The 17226-nt window shown below is 31.8% G+C and overlaps 2 protein-coding genes across 2 annotated transcripts in view; one reads left to right on the top strand and one right to left on the bottom strand.

Annotated features, from left to right (window-relative positions):
• The first annotated feature begins 164 nt into the window (after positions 1–164).
• SMC1 (structural maintenance of chromosomes 1) lies at positions 165–12448 on the top strand. Its single transcript, XM_077433158.1, has 25 exons — positions 165–302; positions 344–496; positions 592–712; positions 785–884; positions 1104–1252; positions 1321–1489; positions 1830–2042; positions 2135–2386; positions 2461–2675; positions 2807–3020; positions 3092–3303; positions 3366–3540; positions 3627–3749; positions 3829–3960; positions 4121–4186; positions 5184–5317; positions 5494–5615; positions 5720–5901; positions 5966–6088; positions 6184–6320; positions 11025–11169; positions 11390–11569; positions 11654–11832; positions 11930–12107; positions 12191–12448. The coding sequence occupies exons 2-25, from the start codon at positions 385–387 to the stop codon at positions 12248–12250; spliced, it is 3693 nt and encodes a 1230-aa protein (XP_077289284.1). The 5' UTR covers positions 165–302; positions 344–384; the 3' UTR covers positions 12251–12448.
• A 1369-nt stretch (positions 12449–13817) lies between these two features.
• LOC143913525 (RNA-binding protein 24-like) overlaps positions 13818–17226 on the bottom strand; it is a 54016-nt gene continuing 50607 nt past the window's right edge. Inside the window, exons 5-6 of the mRNA XM_077433376.1 lie at positions 16759–16979; positions 13818–15246 (exon numbers count right to left, since the gene is read on the bottom strand). Coding sequence (XP_077289502.1) covers positions 15092–15246; positions 16759–16979 — 376 coding nt within the window. The 3' untranslated portion in view covers positions 13818–15091. The remainder of the gene's footprint in view (positions 15247–16758; positions 16980–17226) is intronic.

Below are 17226 nucleotides of genomic sequence, written 5' to 3'. Positions count from 1 at the left end.
CATGGCAAAAATTGTCTCTTGGGCGATCGCAATGTGCGTAATAATCCAATTACCAATCAATGTACGTATTATTGTCGTGTTATTTGAAAGCAAGTGTAATCCGTACGATGCATGGGCGTGCTTCGGTCTATTACGAGCATAGAAGCTGTTTTGGCGGCACTAGTGGTGTTGCAGCGCCTCTAGTGGTGGAGCGAGAAAGTCGTCGCGACAGCGGTGGCGTCGGCTGTCACCTGGTAAACCGAACCTCGTAACGAGCACGGTTGGCAATTTACGTGTGGAGTGAGGAGTGTGGAGTGAGGAGTGTGGAGTGAGGAGTGAGGAGTGAGGAGTGAGGAGTGAGGAGTGAGGAGTGAGGAGTGAGGAGTGAGGAGTCAGGAGGCCAACATGCCGGCCTTTCTGCGATACATAGAGGTGGAGGACTTCAAGTCGTATCGAGGACGACATCGAATCGGACCCCTCAAGTCGTTCACAGCTGTGATTGGGCCCAATGGATCTGGTACGACTATCAAATTCATCTTCTCGCCTTCTCACACTGCTGATCTATTCTCTTCGAAGAAATAATATAACCAAATATTCGTTCAACATTTACAGGCAAGTCCAATTTTATGGACGCCGTCAGCTTCGTCATGGGGGAGAAGACTTCTAGTCTTCGAGTTAAACGATTGGCCGATCTCATTCATGGAGCATCCATACATCGTCCAGTATCCCGAAGGTGAACCTATATTTAATTTCCAAAGCCGTGCCACTTTATATGCAATCAAATCAATGTTTTTGTTTGTTACAGCGCTTCTGTTACTGCGATATTTGAGTTGGAAAGTGGCAATGAAAAACATTTCCAACGAACCGTACAAGGACAGTCGTCAGATCACAGGATTGATGGACAGGTGAGTGATGGGAAATATGGATGTATATTTTCTTATTGTGTTGATCAGATGGGATTTATTTTCAGAAAACTAAAGCTCATTAAGTGAACACATATAATAACATTGTTGCAATGATACTACAATATTTTTCAACATACAAATACATTTATATTCGATTTTTTTATATATTGAAATTTTAATGGCAAATGTTTAAACTTTAATTTAAATTATTTTTCTTAGAGTGTGAGCAATCAGCAGTATCTAAGCGAATTGGAAAAACTTGGTATTAATGTGAAAGCTAAGAATTTTTTGGTATTTCAAGGCGCTGTTGAAAGTATTGCGATGAAGAATCCTAAAGAACGCACAATGCTTTTTGAGGAAATAAGCGGGTATACAAAAAAAAAATATTATACATAAATATTTAGTCTTTTGTAATTTTTGAATGTGTTTTTATTAGATCCGGCGCTCTTAAAGATGAATACGAAAGATGCAGACTTGAAGTGACGAGAGCTGATGAAGAAACTCAATTCTCTTATCAACAGAAGAAAGGCATTGCCGCTGAACGTAAAGAAGCTAAATTGGAGAAAGAAGAAGCTGAAAAATACACTCAATTGAAACAAGAATTGGTTGGTTTTAATATATGATTACAATAGAACACATTTTCCGTTGTACAATTTGAACTAACCGAATAGTTTTAACATGAAAAATAGCAGGTTATTTGCATAACATATAACGTTTAGGATAAGATAGCATTTCGAAGTGTAAAGTTGCGAAAAAATAACGAAATAAAATTGTCGAAAAGTGTATTTTTATTATGGGATTCATTTAAAAGTGATCTTCTTGACAAACAATATCTGGATTTTTTGCTCTCCAGACCATCTCAAACTCGGCTGAGTCCGGATAAGCGAGGTTTTATAAAATCTTATTTCATATGTTACCTTTATATTTGATTATCTTTGTTAAAAGGCCGAAAAACAAATAGAGCTTCAATTGTTCAAACTGTATCACAATGAAAACTTCATTAAACAATACGAAGAAGACTTACAACACAAACAGCAAGAGACTGCAAAGATAGAAAAAAAGAAAGCTAAAGCTGAAGATGTCCTCAAGGAAAAAAAAAAAGAAGCTGGAACCTTTCAAAGAGACATGGCTAAAATTGAGCAAGATATTAGAGAAGTGGTCAGTAGTTCAAAATGATTGTGTTTTAATTTTATGACTATGAGCAGTTTTAATTTCTATGTCTTGACTCTTATGATGTTTTTTAATTTCAGGAAGTGGAAATTTCCAAGAAACGGCCAACTTTTATAAAAGCCAAAGAACGTGTTGCTCATAATGAGAAAAAACTAAAAACAGCACAAGTGACATTGGAGCAAGCAAAAAAAGCAAACGATGCTCACCAAGAAGATATTAGTAAATTGAAAGAGGAACTTAATAAAGTTGAAACTGCAAAGACTGCATGGGAAGCAACTGTTGCCGATCAAAGTCAAAGTAGAGGAAGTAATGTCCACTTGGAAGAAGCTCAAGTATGCTCGTACTGTTGTATCTCTAAGTTTTCAATTACATACTTGTCTTGTATTTACATTCATTATTTAATTAGGTTAAAGAATATGAACATCTGAAAAAAGAAGCGTCCATGCAGTCGGCTAGGTATTTACAAGAATTGGATTCAGTGAATCGTGAACAAAAATCAGATCAAGATCGTCTTGATAATGAAATTCGAAAAAAGAGTGAATTCGAAAACAAACATCGTCAAAAAGGACACGAGAAAGCTGAAGCCATTAAGAGAATCGATAAACTGGCTGAACATATCAAGTAAACACAATTGCTTTCATCGATAACATATGTGTGCAGTGGCGGCTTGTGCACAGGAGCTGCGATGCTGCATCTGCAAAAAATCTGTAAGAATTGCATTTTCTAACATTCCTTTTTTTATTTTAATACAGGACTTCTGAGCAAGCCTTAGATGAGCAACGTAGAATACGCGGCGAATTACAGGCTGATGTTGGTGCTGGCCGTGGACGTGCTCAAGAACTTCAAACAGCATTAGAGGCTGTCGGAGAACAACTTGGTGATGCTCGTGTGGACAAACACGAAGACGCTAGGCGACGAAAAAAACAAGAAATTGTTGAAAGTTTCAAAAGAGAAATTCCTGGAGTCGTAAGTACATAATTCCATATGTACATTATGAGCTTTTTAAATAATTTTATGACACTATTTAAAAATTTTAGTATGACCGAATGATAAACATGTGTCAACCAACACACAAAAGATACAACGTTGCCATTACTAAGGTTTTGGGAAAATACATGGAAGCTATAGTTGTAGATACGGAAAAGACCGCTAGAAAGTGTATTCAAATTTTAAAAGAGCGCATGCTTGAACCTGAAACATTTTTACCTCTCGACTATATTCAAGCAAAGCCCCTAAAAGAAAGATTAAGGTATGTATATAATTTTAATTTTTCCATCATTTAGATAGCATTGTATCGTGTATATTTCACAGGGATATTAAAGAACCTAAAAACGTTAAATTATTATTTGACGTGCTTCGCTATGAGCCCCAAGCTATCCACAGAGCTGTATTGTTTGTTACCAATAATGCTCTCGTTTGTGAATCTCCAGAGGATGCATCACGTGTGGCATATGATTTGGACCGGAACAAGAACAGTAGATATGATGTAATGTTATTTCACATTAAAATAACGTAAATGGATAAATAGTATATTGTATATGTCCATACATATTTGAATTGTAATATTTTTAGGCCCTTGCCTTGGATGGAACTTTCTATCAGAAATCGGGTATCATTTCTGGGGGAAGTCTGGACCTCGCAAGGAAAGCTAAACGTTGGGACGAAAAACAAATGTCTCAGTTGAAAGCGAAAAAGGTTTAACTTGATTATTTTTTAAATGGAGATTCCAAATTGCTGCTATTGATTTTAATGCGTTCCTATAATTATCTTGCAGGAAAAGCTAACTGAAGAGTTGAGAGAATCCATGAAAAAATCTAGGAAAGAATCTGAACTTACAACAGTTGATTCTCAAATTAGAGGATTAGAAACAAGATTAAAATATTCAAAAACTGATCGCGACACAACAGTACGATATAATTATATATATGTGTGTGTGTGTGTGTGTGTGTATGAGTGTATAAATATATTATATGTACATATATGTTTACAAAACAAAATTAAGGCTTAAAACCCAATATGTATGCATCGGAAGACAATATAATTTTATATATATTTTTTTTTAACAGATGAAGCAGATCAATGCTCTCGATGAAGAAATTAATGAGTTGGAAAAAAAAATGGAAGCATATGGGGTAATTTTTTTTTGTCACTAATTACGTACATACATGTGTATGTGTTACAGTCGAAAGTGTATTTCCATTTGTAATATATTCCAACTGGCGTTTTAGGTCATTCATATTCGGATACATCTCAACTAGTAAATTATATCTCTACATGCGCCAGTTGTAATATAACATTAGATATCAAGAAAATAAAAATAATTTAAAAGGTCAAAATAAAATAATGAAATATTGTTTTAAAAAAATTACCAGTTTACGAATTCTGACCAAAACCTTATCAGCTCTAAGTTAGTACATAAAGAATACAAATATAAATTTTCAGCTTGATACGTTCAGGGGTGTGGACAGAATAGTGGCCATAACATTTTTGACCTTTCTAAGAGGAAAAAATCCCACTTCCAGTTTATTAAATTTAGTAATTTTTTTTATTTTCATACAAGAATTATACTTGAATTTTTTTGTGAAGAGCACACATGTTTAAGTGGTGGAAAAAAATAGTGGAAGACAAATCGAACAAGAGTAAACTGCCACTTCCGGTTGACGGATGCTTACCAAATTTTATACATAACTTGGAATTAAGATTAAACTTATATTTAACTATTACATGTAAAAAAAATTCGATCAGATTCAGTTAGCGGTCTGGGAGGTAATTGAATTCAAAAACTTAAAAATAATGGGAGGTACCATTTCTGGTCAACTTAAAAAATTGACTGGAAATGGAAAATGAAAAAAATTTACTTCAATTATGTCACTTTTAACAAGGACTTTTGAATTGTTGCGCCACATAATTTTGTGATTGTACCACTGGCATCAAATCGAGCCTTCTTTGACTTCAAGATGTTCAGACTATATTTCTTCACCACCATGCATATGTCTTCTCGCACCCCATGGGGTGCGCGCATTCCCGGTTAAGAACCACTGGTCTAATTGATACATCATTTAAACTTGTCTAATCGATGTGGCTGTAGTAATAGAAATATTTTATTGATTTGTTTTAAACATATTCTAGCCAAACATTGCCGAGATTGAAAATACAATGCAGGATCGAGATCAGAAAATTCAAGAAATCAAAGAAAATATGAATAATGTTGAAGATGTTGTATTCAGCAAGTTTTGTCGTGATATTGGTGTTGCAAATATCAGGTATGATTAATCAATGTGACTTGAATATAACCTTATAACATATTTCGCGTTTTTGATACATAATACTTTAAATGTGTCTTTTATTACAATAACAAGATCTTTTCTAAATCTCACATTTCATTATTTTGAATATATATTGTTTGCTGTTTTTTAATATATATGTACATATAATCTAGACAATATGAGGAAAGAGAGTTGCGAACACAACAAGAACGAGCTAAGAAAAAAATGGAATTTGACTCGCAAATTGATAGAATTACAAGCAATTTAGAATTTGAGTCTACCCGTGATACACAAAGTATGTAAACTGGTGTTGATTTTCATGTGAACATTTTTTATTGTTTAATTCATTGCTTTATGATTCAAATTATATATGTATGTGCAAATGTGTATCATTTTCAGTTAACGTTTTAAGATGGGAACGTACAGTCCAAGATGCAGATGATGCTTTGGATGCTTCTCGACAAGCTGAAGTAAAGCAACGTGATGAGATTGATCGTGAATGGAAACGTGCAGAAACACTTAAAAATGAACGTCAAGCAAAACGCTTGCAAGTTGAACAGATGGATGAAGAAATTGGAAAAGTAAATAATACATCTTCTATTCGAATATGTATTTGAGTTTTTTTACGTATTTTTATTTTTATAGGCTCGGCGTGAAGTTGGTAATATTGCCAAAGATATAATGGCTGTTCAAAAACAAGCATCTTCTTTGGAGTCAAAGATTGAAAGCAAGAAAAGCGATCGTCATAACATGCTTAAACAGTGCAAGGTTGTTCAAATAAAATTTTCTATGTATATATGTACCTAGTAGCTTTATCATAAAATCACAAATAAAACTTTTTATGTAATACATTTTTTTTACAGATGGAAGACGTTCTCATACCAATGTTACGTGGTAACATGGCTGATATTTTCACAACTGAACATTCTTCTGTAGATAATGATTCTTCCAAAAGTCAATCCTCGATGAATACCTCTGCCATGATTGAAAAAGAATCTAGGTTTGTATTAATTTTAGTCTTAAAAAGTAGTTAATATGATTATTATTATTAACTAGTTGATATTCAGTTCCGGATCAGGATTCCTGTTTCAATTCTGGATCGGGATTCCTTTTTCAGTTCTGGACCAGGATTCCTTTTCCAGTTCTGGATCTGGATTCCTTTTTCAATTCTGGATCCCGATTCCTGTTTCAATCCTGTATCCCGATTCCTTTTTCAGTTCCGGATCAGGATTCCTCTCATTTCCAATTCCGATTTTAGTTCCTGTTTCCGGTTTCAATTTCCTTGTATATATATAAAAAAAAGTTGGTTTCTGATTGACTGTTGTTAATTTTTGTTTTTCGATTAAAATAATTTTAATAAAAAAGCAAAACAATGTTTACTATTAGATAATCCATGCTTTAGGGGTTTATATTACAAATACGAAGCGAAGCCAGGTAAAACTACTAGTCTATATATATATATATATATATATATATATATATATATAAAATCAATGTTTGTCTGTCTGTCTGTCACGTATGCGTTCCTATACCATTGAACCGATTGCGATGAAACTTACATGAGTTATTGTGTGTATGCCTGTGATGGTTTCTGTAAAAAAAATCACTCTAAATAAAAACGGGGACAGGAATTAGTCGCATTGCAACGCAATAATTTCAAATGTTTTCGCGTCGCCACCTGCGTTGTTAGGGTAAAATAAACAAACGGTGGCACGACAATTCAACGCAATCAATTTTTACAATAAGTTTTAAATGCGTTTTCGAAAATAATTACTTTATTGAAATTGTCGGCCATATCTACATGATAATTTCATAAAGTGCGAATAAATTTATTTGTTACTCTTTGTGCCTTTATGATTTTCTCACTGGGGTCCACGAAATTTTACGCAAGCAGGGTTTCTTAACTAAGGCCACAAAAATTTATTCTTAATAAATTTATCCCGGTTTCTAAACCGGGCAGCAATTATTTTTATTCTAATAGTTTTTTACTTTTTGCCTTTTAGCTATCCAAAATCTTACGTATGCCGGGTTTCTAAACTTAGGTTCGCAAATCGTCATTATGGGCTTTGCTTTTGATAAAAAAATGGGAGAATTTTTGGTTTTCGATTTTTTCCCTGAAAATTATGTTTTCAAATCCTACGTATTCAGGGTTTCTCAACTGAGTTCCGCAAAAAATATTTCTTAACAGTTTCCACACCGGGACAGACAGCAAAAAATCTTACGTATCAACGGTTTCTAGACCAAGGTTCGCAAACCCGTCTTCATGGGTTCTGCTATGCATATCAAATTGATCGTTGATTTAAATTATAGTGCATTTCAATGGGCAACCATATCGTGCAATTCAACCAATTGAAAAAAGATACATTTGCTGTTCGTACTACCTAATCTTCGGGTGTTCATATTCACGCTTATCCTATTTCAAATATATACGAATAATAATTGTTCCATAATTTGAAATATGATATGCATTATTTTGTAACGACCGTTGGTACACAGACATGTCGTTCACAGACGCTCCCATTCACAAATATAAAATAACTCGATCGCCGAGCTCGAATAGTTTTTTTCGGTTTTTTCCATAATTAAATTATATCGTTTACGATTCACAAAGGCAGTTCTTGAATAAATTAGCTTTTTAAAGGTAACCACATTAACATCACCCGTTCTATAATTATTGTTGAAAATTGTGCTTTTAAATTAAGTTATAATGCGCTTAGGTATATCAAAAACTAGCGGTAGCGGTCAAAATTTTGATTGTTTTCCTACCTTAGATGAATGACTTAAATTTTAAAGTAGTTGAAAAGCTAGTAGTTTTAAAGTAGATGAATTTTAAAGCTATTATGGCTTAAACTTCAAAATAAAATAATGAAATATTGTTTAAAAAAAAATACTACTTCCGGTTTACGAATTCTTACCAAAGCCTTATCAGCTCTAAGTTAGTACATAGAGATTTAAGATTAAACTTCTAAATATGAAATTTCAGTTCAATAAACCAAAAGGTTTCTGAGAGAAAAATAAAAAACCTCGATTCTCTAGAGTAAAAGTAGTAATTACGGTTCAGGTAAAAATATTAGGTTATAAAATTTATAATTTCTATTACATGTAAAAAAATTTCAGTAAGCGGCTTGGGAGATAATTGAATTCAAAAACTTAAAAAAAAGAGGACATCTATAAGGGGAGGTACCATTTCCAGTCAACTTAAAAATTTGAAAAAAAATTTACGTCATGTCGATAAGAATTTCAATAATCAATATTAAGTTTCAGTTCGATAGGACTAACGGTGTTCAAAAAATATACAGACACACACACATTTTTTCTAGATCATGAAAACGTGATTGTGACGTGACGGCGTGCGAATCGAACACGGACCTACACATATTTAAATTTAATAACTTGATATGCCACACCCCATGCAATGATATTTCATCGGGCACAAGATTAGTATTATTTAAAACTCAACTTTCAACCGGGAATAAAAGATCTGGGAGAGAAGCCATGCACGAGCTATCAAACGAATCCAGTTCCATGGCAATAGTTATATGCGTTGGTAACACATTCGTAAATTCGCTTGTTAAAATATAGCTTTCGTTATAGTTAAATATTTCAGGCAAAATTATATAAAAACGTACGCAAAATATCAGATCGATTTGACTATTGGAAATAGATGTTTAGTCTTTATATTTCGCTAGTTAAGAATATGTTAATAAAACATGAGTTTTCCAATTCTATGTAGAATGTTCATACATATGTACCTTTATCAATTAACTCCATAACATCCCGGTCGGCATCTCGACAATTATAGAACTTACTCTAGTACAGTGGTTCTTAACCTTGTTGGAGGTACTGAACCCCACCAGTTTCATATGCGTATTCACCGAACATATGTATATATTTTACTGGTGCACAAAATGAACCGTGCACCATTATCACTGTTCAAAGAACATAACCTGATTTTCACACAAAAACAAAAACACAATAATGAATATTTACTAAAAATCAGTGTGACTTCTGCTGTTGCCTTTCAGAGATCAGTTCAGAAATACGAGGCTTTACCTTGGCAAGTGCCACTCTCATGTTATTTTCGCAACATAGTATGTTCCTTTTCTTCGTTTTTATGTCCAGCATCCTCGAAAAGGATTGCTCGCAAAGATATGTTGTAACAAACGGTATGAAAATCTCCAGAGCTTTCTTAGCATTAACAGGGTACGTTACCATTTGTTGACACCAAAACGTTGAGAGCGTTGTTGTTCTGAAGAGTTGCTGTTGAACCTGGCTCTGCTGAATTTCCGCCGAACCCCTGGGGTTCGATCGAACCCAGGTTAAGAATCACTGCTCTAGTATAATTTTGTCTCACAGCCAGATGCAATTTTAAAAGTTGGCAATCTTCTAGCATAATTTCGCAAGGTCTTTATTAGATTTAAATCATAAACCAATTTTTTTAAAAAGTGAATTACGTAGAAGTCGTTTAAATTAAAGTGTGAGTGACTTGGAAGCGTTTTTAAGATTGCATTTTTTATATCATTTCCTGCATATTTAAATTAAAATAGTTGTGAATCGTTAGATTTTTAGATTTAGAATAGTTAGATTTTTTTTCAGAAAAGCGTCAAATTACAACAAATATTTGGAAATAAATTAGGGAGCAATAAAAACCACAGAAAAGTCTCAACATAAAGATCTAGTTCAAGTTTCAACATAAAATCGTTTAAAACAGGTCGCCAGCCTTTCGGACAGTGAAACAGTTTGAAAATTCAAAAAATTGGGTATTAATAAAAACAAGACAAAAGTTCTACTTCCGGTGGTCGGATTTTGTTCGAATTTTTTTTTATTAATTAAAATCACTCAGTATTTATTATACACAATAAATATCAAGAAGATTAAAATAATTTAAAAGGTCAAAATAAAATAATGAAATATTGTTCTAAGAAAAAATACTGCTTCCGGTTTACAGATTTACGTCATGTCGATGAGAATTTCAGTAACCAATACCAAGTTTCAGTTCGATAGGACTAACAGTGTTCAAAAAATCCCCAAAATACACACACACACATTTTTTCAAGCACGAATAATCCTCAAACCGGATAATCGAGAGTTTACTGTACGTAGTAATATTTCTAAGTTACTTTTTAAGTGAATATATGTAACTTATTATTAAAAAGTATTTAATATTTATCACTAGCGTGAACTTTCTTTAAAAATTCTTTGTTACTTTTAATCGCGTCGAAAAATTCGCTACAACTCGGTTTATAATTTTCTTTGCAGCACAATAAAACTTACAGTTGATTCAACTATTCTACCTCTATTTTTTTGTCAAACCATGTGCTATTCATTATTGAGTAAATACTTCTATTATTTTCTAATATTCTAAAAAGCTTTTTTGCTTCTTGATGTATACATTTATTATCATATCACGCTTTTCCTTCTATATTTTTTGTTAAATTATGTTTTTTTTGATAAATGACATTAATAGTTTATCAATATTTCTGCAGTTTCACCAGAAACTGAATGAAGGTCTAAAAAGTTTAACTTTTACTCCACAACCTGGTATAAAATACCGCACAACGCATGGGACAGTTTTAATTTCTTTTCTAATGTCTCTGACTCCACAGCTCTGGAATAAACCTTTTTATTAACCAATTCAAAGAATAAAACGGTTATACTACATATATGTGTGTATAAATATGGTCATTTTCCTTTTTATTTTCAGAATCTGTATTGACTACAGTTCTCTTCCCGAAAATTTACGTGAATTGGACGAAAGCGATGACATAAAGAAAGAAGCGGATAAACTTGACAAATCTATATTTAGCCTGCAACAAACTGTAGATAAAATTCAAGCTCCTAATATGAGGGTAAATAGAATTACTATGCTATTTTTAAACTGTTTAATGATAAATATCTTAATTACCTGCTGATAAATAATACGGCTAGTGGTGCTAGTGCCGCCATGTTTGCTGGTCATTAAGTGATACTGATATTTCAAATAGCAAATAGTAAACTCGTGGGATTTAGCTAAAATTTTTATTAAATTGCTTATTTTTTTCACATTTAATATTTTTGATTCCATAACAGGCCATGCAAAAATTGAATGAAGTTCGAGAGAAGGTTAATGTGACTAATAAAGCCTTTGAGGTCGCTCGCAAGAAAGCTCACAAAGCTAAATTGGCATTTGAACGTGTTAAAAACGATAGACACTCTAAATTCATTCAGTGTTTTGATTATGTCGCCAACGAAATTGATGCAATTTATAAGGTGTGTCTATAAGGATTTGCTTTATATAATAACATATAGACATACGTATCTTATAGTAAACATTAATTTGATGTAATTTTGCAGTCATTGGCGATGAATCAATCTGCTCAAGCCTTTTTAGGGCCCGAGAACCCCGAAGAGCCTTATTTGGATGGTATTAATTATAACTGTGTAGCACCTGGTAAACGATTTCAACCTATGTCAAATTTGTCAGGAGGAGAGAAAACTGTCGCAGCTCTCGCCTTACTGTTTGCTATACATAGGTATTTAATTTTGGCTTACATGATTTATGTACATACGTTTTTACTGATCATTTTGTTCTCTTCCTGTGATTTCTGATATTTAAAATTACGTTTTCAGCTATCATCCTGCTCCGTTTTTCTTATTGGATGAAATCGATGCTGCTTTGGACAATACGAATATTGGTAAAGTGGCTCGTTATATCAGAGAGAAAACTGTGAATCTCCAAACCATAGTAATTTCACTGAAAGAGGAGTTTTACGGACATGCAGATGCACTCGTGGGAATTTGTCCTGAAGTATGGCCTTTCAAATATGTATATGCAGTTTTTGTGTTGATTGAATCATTGTCTAAAATATGATGTATGTATTTCGGTTGCAGCCTGGTGATTGTCTAATCAGTGATGTCTTAACAGTAAACCTTGAAGCTCTGCCTTTGTAACATGTCGATAGGTATAATTTATGTTACGTATATCAGACGAGTCATTATTTATTCGTCGTGGGTTGACTTAATGAAACATTATTTTTAGATTATTTAATATAATAACTAAAAAAATTCGTTTTTTTAATATTCTTTTTGTTATATTCTTAAGAAATGTATAAAAAGTCTTCAATAAAAATAAAATTGCAAGCATTTTTCGAATTCCTATTGATTTCCACCCCCCTTTGGTATCATTTATTTTTTTAAAGGAATATAAAGTAAGTATTGGATGATATAATCACATTTTATTGTTGAGATATGAATTAAGTACACATTGAATAGTATTTCTTTACGTTTATACATAGATTACATTACGATACATTTAATTGTTAACATTCAGTGCCACTATTTGACGTCATTTTAAGGTTGCGATTGCTGTGAATCGTAAGTTGGAACAGACTAAATATATATATATATATATATATATATATATATATATATATATATATATATATATATATATATATATCTTCATGAATCGAACTTTGTTGGAAATATGTATGTTCATAATTTCAATTAAATTACATTTATTCGTATATATATATATATATATATATATATATATATATATATATATATATATATATATATGTATATATATATATATATATATATATATATATATATATATATATATATATATATATATATATATATTGCCATAAATAAATAATTCAACAAATAATTTAAATATGTGTATATTAAAACTATACTTAATGTCTAAAAATTTCTAGAATACAAATTTTAATTTGGTATTATGTCTTGATATTCTCAAATATCAGATCATAAGATTTCATTCTGTAGTAATTTAGAATGCATCAAAGGCATTTTTAAGACTTACTAGTAATATAATTGTACTAGAAAAATACCATGGTAAAATAGTAATTTTAAATTACATCATTACAAGTAGGTACACTAATTATAATATAATAGTATAATACTACATTAACATTAAATGGCAAAATGGTTAGTATTGCTATTTTATATTTTATTAAAATTAAAATTATTCAACTAGCCCTACAGTTAGTTATTTATCATTGATAGTTCATCAAAATATAACGATTAAACATGAATTTCTTCAAATATCATTTAACCTTTATTCTTGTAAAACCTTTTTATCTTCTTGGCATTGAACAATAATTTTATTTAGACTATGGTTTTAACATTCAACAGTGTTAAATTTGACTAACAATAAGTACAAGGCCAAAATATTATGATTTTATTACATAAATATAAATAAATGGCTATTAATTATCTATTATATACTTATTACTTACATATTAAATAAATAACATTGTTAGTTCTGAGCAAATACAAAGGATAGTAACAAAATGTGCAAAGTCTATTATTGAACGATGGATGTGACATACACAGTGGAACCACTGAAATTTGTAACACATTCATTATTCAAAAAAGGCACATTTTGGACGGACTCTTATTCAGTTACAATTTTTCAGTGCTTTATTTCAGACGCAACGTTAATTAAAATTAAAATTAGAAGAAACAAAATGACAGTGCCATATTTTTTAAGGGAACAAAGCTATTTATTTTGCTTTTAACCATACCAAAAATAAAATTTAAATCATAAAAGATAAACCTAAAATTTAATTATGTGATTAAAATTGAATAAATTAAAATTTTTGAAAATAATTTTATGAGTTTATTTATGTAGATATGACATGAATTTAAAAACGTATTCATCATGAATATAATACGATTTTATAAGTAGTAAAATAGCTGTAGATTTAACATAATATAATATGAAACCTTATATTATTGAGAATATATTGAGTAAATCTAATGACGTTAACGTTAACTACCAATGCTTTTTAATAGTTGCATATGTGTGCTAAACCTAGTCAATAATTCTCGTTATTATTGTTTTCGATTTTCATCTAAAAACATTATTAATAAGACAATAGAATAAGTGATTAGATGTTAAGACTATATAAATCATCTATGGAATAATATAATAAAAAAATTGTACAACCTGTGTAGTTGGTGGTAAATAAATTAAAATTATTAAATATTACATATACATAAAAATAACATAAACAATTCGCTAACATCGAAACACACAGGCATGACATACATGCATTTCAGTGTATTTATGGTGTCTACATATTTGTTTTAAAAATATTTATTTATTGGCACTATATGTATATCATTTAGTTCACAACTAGTCGCAATGAAATCTAAAAAATATGTTCATCTTATTATTGTTTTACTGTGGTCGGAGTGATTACAAAATGGCACAAGTCAAAAGGGAACATTTAAAAACACGTTAAATTTAATCATTATTGTGCAATAATAAGCTCTTGTTTTTTTTTACTTTACTATAATAATTTTAATTCTAAATAATTTCCACTTTTCTTTATAAATTAACAAAAAGATCTATTATAGATACAACGACCATAAATCATACCTTGAAACGGATATTTGTCTTTTATTTTCGAACAAAAATCGTATTTCCGATGCATTTTTCATAAATTTTATAAATATATCTATTCCTAAAATGAATTAATAATGCTTTTGAAAATTTTTTTTGTAAGTAGAGTTTTGTACATTATAAATTCATTCGATTGACTCATTCAATTTAGTAATTGATTGTTGTCCAGCAACATTTAATGGTTACATACCATAATAAAGCTGATCAGACATGATCTTATGTTACAGATATGAAAAGATATGTCACAAGTATTAATAATATACATATATGTATATATGTACATATAAAATCAAATATCTGTGAATATTCCCGACCGAGGATAGCAATTAACTTAAGCCGATGAAATTCAAGTGTTACTGCATTCGGGCTTCTTGCAATGTTGGCTGTTGTTGTGGATAAGGTGTTAAAGTAGGCAACACTCCGCTACCCTGCAAAGTTGCCTGTGGCAAAGTAGCGTAGGCAGCGTACGGTGACATGTATCCAGCTGCAGCCGCAGCTCCGGCAGCAGCTATAATGTGAACAACGCAATTCATGAAATCTCTTTAATTAAATACACAGAAATATTAGAAAATTAAATTAATTTAAAACTAAATAAGCTAATTTGGCTTATTGCCTACCCAAAACAGGCTGGAAACTGGAACTATAGCTTATAAGGTAATGTGCAATTTTATTTCATCTACCTGTTAATATTTCATTTTCAATTGTTTCTGCCCTGCTCTTTACATATAAACAAGCTAAAATAAATTATTTTTTTTATTTACTAGTGACATCTATCGGTCAATTTTTAAACTGTTTAATCAACAGCCCGAATCGATCTCTACATTGAACTGATTTCAGGAACGTCATTTGGGGGAAGGCATGGCATGGCAGTAGCCATGCCTTAGTTTTGGAATAGTGTGAATTTAGAAAACAGTAAGAAATAATATGATTGTTATGTTATGTTACTTTTAGAGTAGCATAGACTAGGCCAGAAATAGAAGCACTGCAATAAAGCTATGTAAAAAAAGGTTATATTTTGTTTTGTTAAATGGTATTCCTTGGGTAAAATTCTTAGAAATTGTTCGACCTGTGGAGCGAATTGTTAGAAAGGTCCATCTCATTTTATTAACAACTGAAATGTTAATTTGTTTATAACTTCCCTTCGTAGAATTAACGGAACCGAAAATACAATTGCAAGAAGATTTAATTTAAGTGAAAGTCAACGATGGTATTCCCACTGTTAATCTGCACATGCATTAAACACGTGCAATTTTTTCAGGGACGTCATTTGAGGCGGCATGGGGGGGGCACTCGCCCCCCCCCCCCCTAAATTTGGGAATAGTGTGAATTTAGAAAATATTATGAATTTAATGATTAATGAGATACTATGGATCTATGAATGCTACGTTTATTTCTTATGTTACTTTTGGGTAGCTTAGTAACTAATAAAATAATCGCTGCTAGGTGCTTTGAAAAAAAAAAAGATTTTATTATTTCGAAGCAAGTATATTTTGGTTTTTAAGTGGTACCTATGCCTTGGGTAAAATTTAGAAATTGTTATTTTATGGAGCGAATCGTTAGAAAGGTCTCCTTTACTTTATTTTGTCGGAAAAACAGATGTGTAACGTTTTTTTTCCGAAAGTTCGTATTGATGTTTTGTTTTCAAGAAAGGTTTTTAATTAATATTTTACTGAATCTGCTCAATCAAAAATGATTTTATTTCTCGTATTTTTATTTGCAGACGCCCATTCTCACACAAAACAACGAATGAGATGGATTTAATCTTCATATGTAACGAATTCGGTCCAAAAAAAGTTTTAGTTATTTAATAAAATTGCTTTCTGACCAAAACCTTATCAATGTTAGTACATAAAAAAATTTGAAAAAAAAATCAATTTGACCAATTTTTGCCTGCCTAAGAAAAAGCTGAAATGACTGATTCGGAACTAAAGAGTCTCTACACTCTACAGACAGGTGGACTTCGTCAAATATATTTCGTCCAAAATGATAGGCGTTATTGAATGTTGTATTGATAGTTTACCTGCGGAACTCGTGTACGGGTATGCATCGAATCCATTAGAGTAGGCTGCTTGTCCGGGATATGCAGCGGCTGTTGCAGCAGCGGCGGCTGCACTTTGATACTCGTAGAACTGGGATGTGGCAGCGGCTAAAGCAGCATGGGACAACTGTGCAGCCGGCAACTGGACTAGACCACTTGGTGCCAAATAAGTCTGGGGCTGATACATGTATCCAGGCGGTACCCTAAGCGTACATATACAAAAACAACATGAAAAATTGCACAATTTAATCGACAACCATAAACGATATTACACTTCCCAATGTGGGGATTAAAATATCAAAATCCCTAAACATCTCTGAGTGTCGACGAGTTGCAAGATATTCAGAAGGCAACAGAAGCACCGCGTCCCATCAGAGATGATTGGGGATTTTTGTGTGGTTTTTGAAAACGAGCACACACTAATGTTGTATTGCGAAAAGCGTACATATA

This window comes from Arctopsyche grandis, chromosome 1 (genome assembly GCF_051622035.1).
Source record: "Arctopsyche grandis isolate Sample6627 chromosome 1, ASM5162203v2, whole genome shotgun sequence".
Lineage (NCBI taxonomy): Eukaryota > Metazoa > Arthropoda > Insecta > Trichoptera > Hydropsychidae > Arctopsyche > Arctopsyche grandis.
This window is presented reverse-complemented; position numbering and strand designations above follow the sequence as displayed.

Excerpts from the sequence above, each read along its gene's own strand:
- SMC1 (XM_077433158.1), top strand. The coding sequence starts at position 385 with ATGCCGGCCTTTCTGCGATACATAGAGGTGGAGGACTTCAAGTCGTAT. Across the intron at positions 1,490-1,829 it reads CTCAATTGAAACAAGAATTG|GCCGAAAAACAAATAGAGCT; the intron begins GTTGGTTTTAAT and ends CTTTGTTAAAAG. Across the intron at positions 3,750-3,828 it reads CTCAGTTGAAAGCGAAAAAG|GAAAAGCTAACTGAAGAGTT; the intron begins GTTTAACTTGAT and ends ATTATCTTGCAG.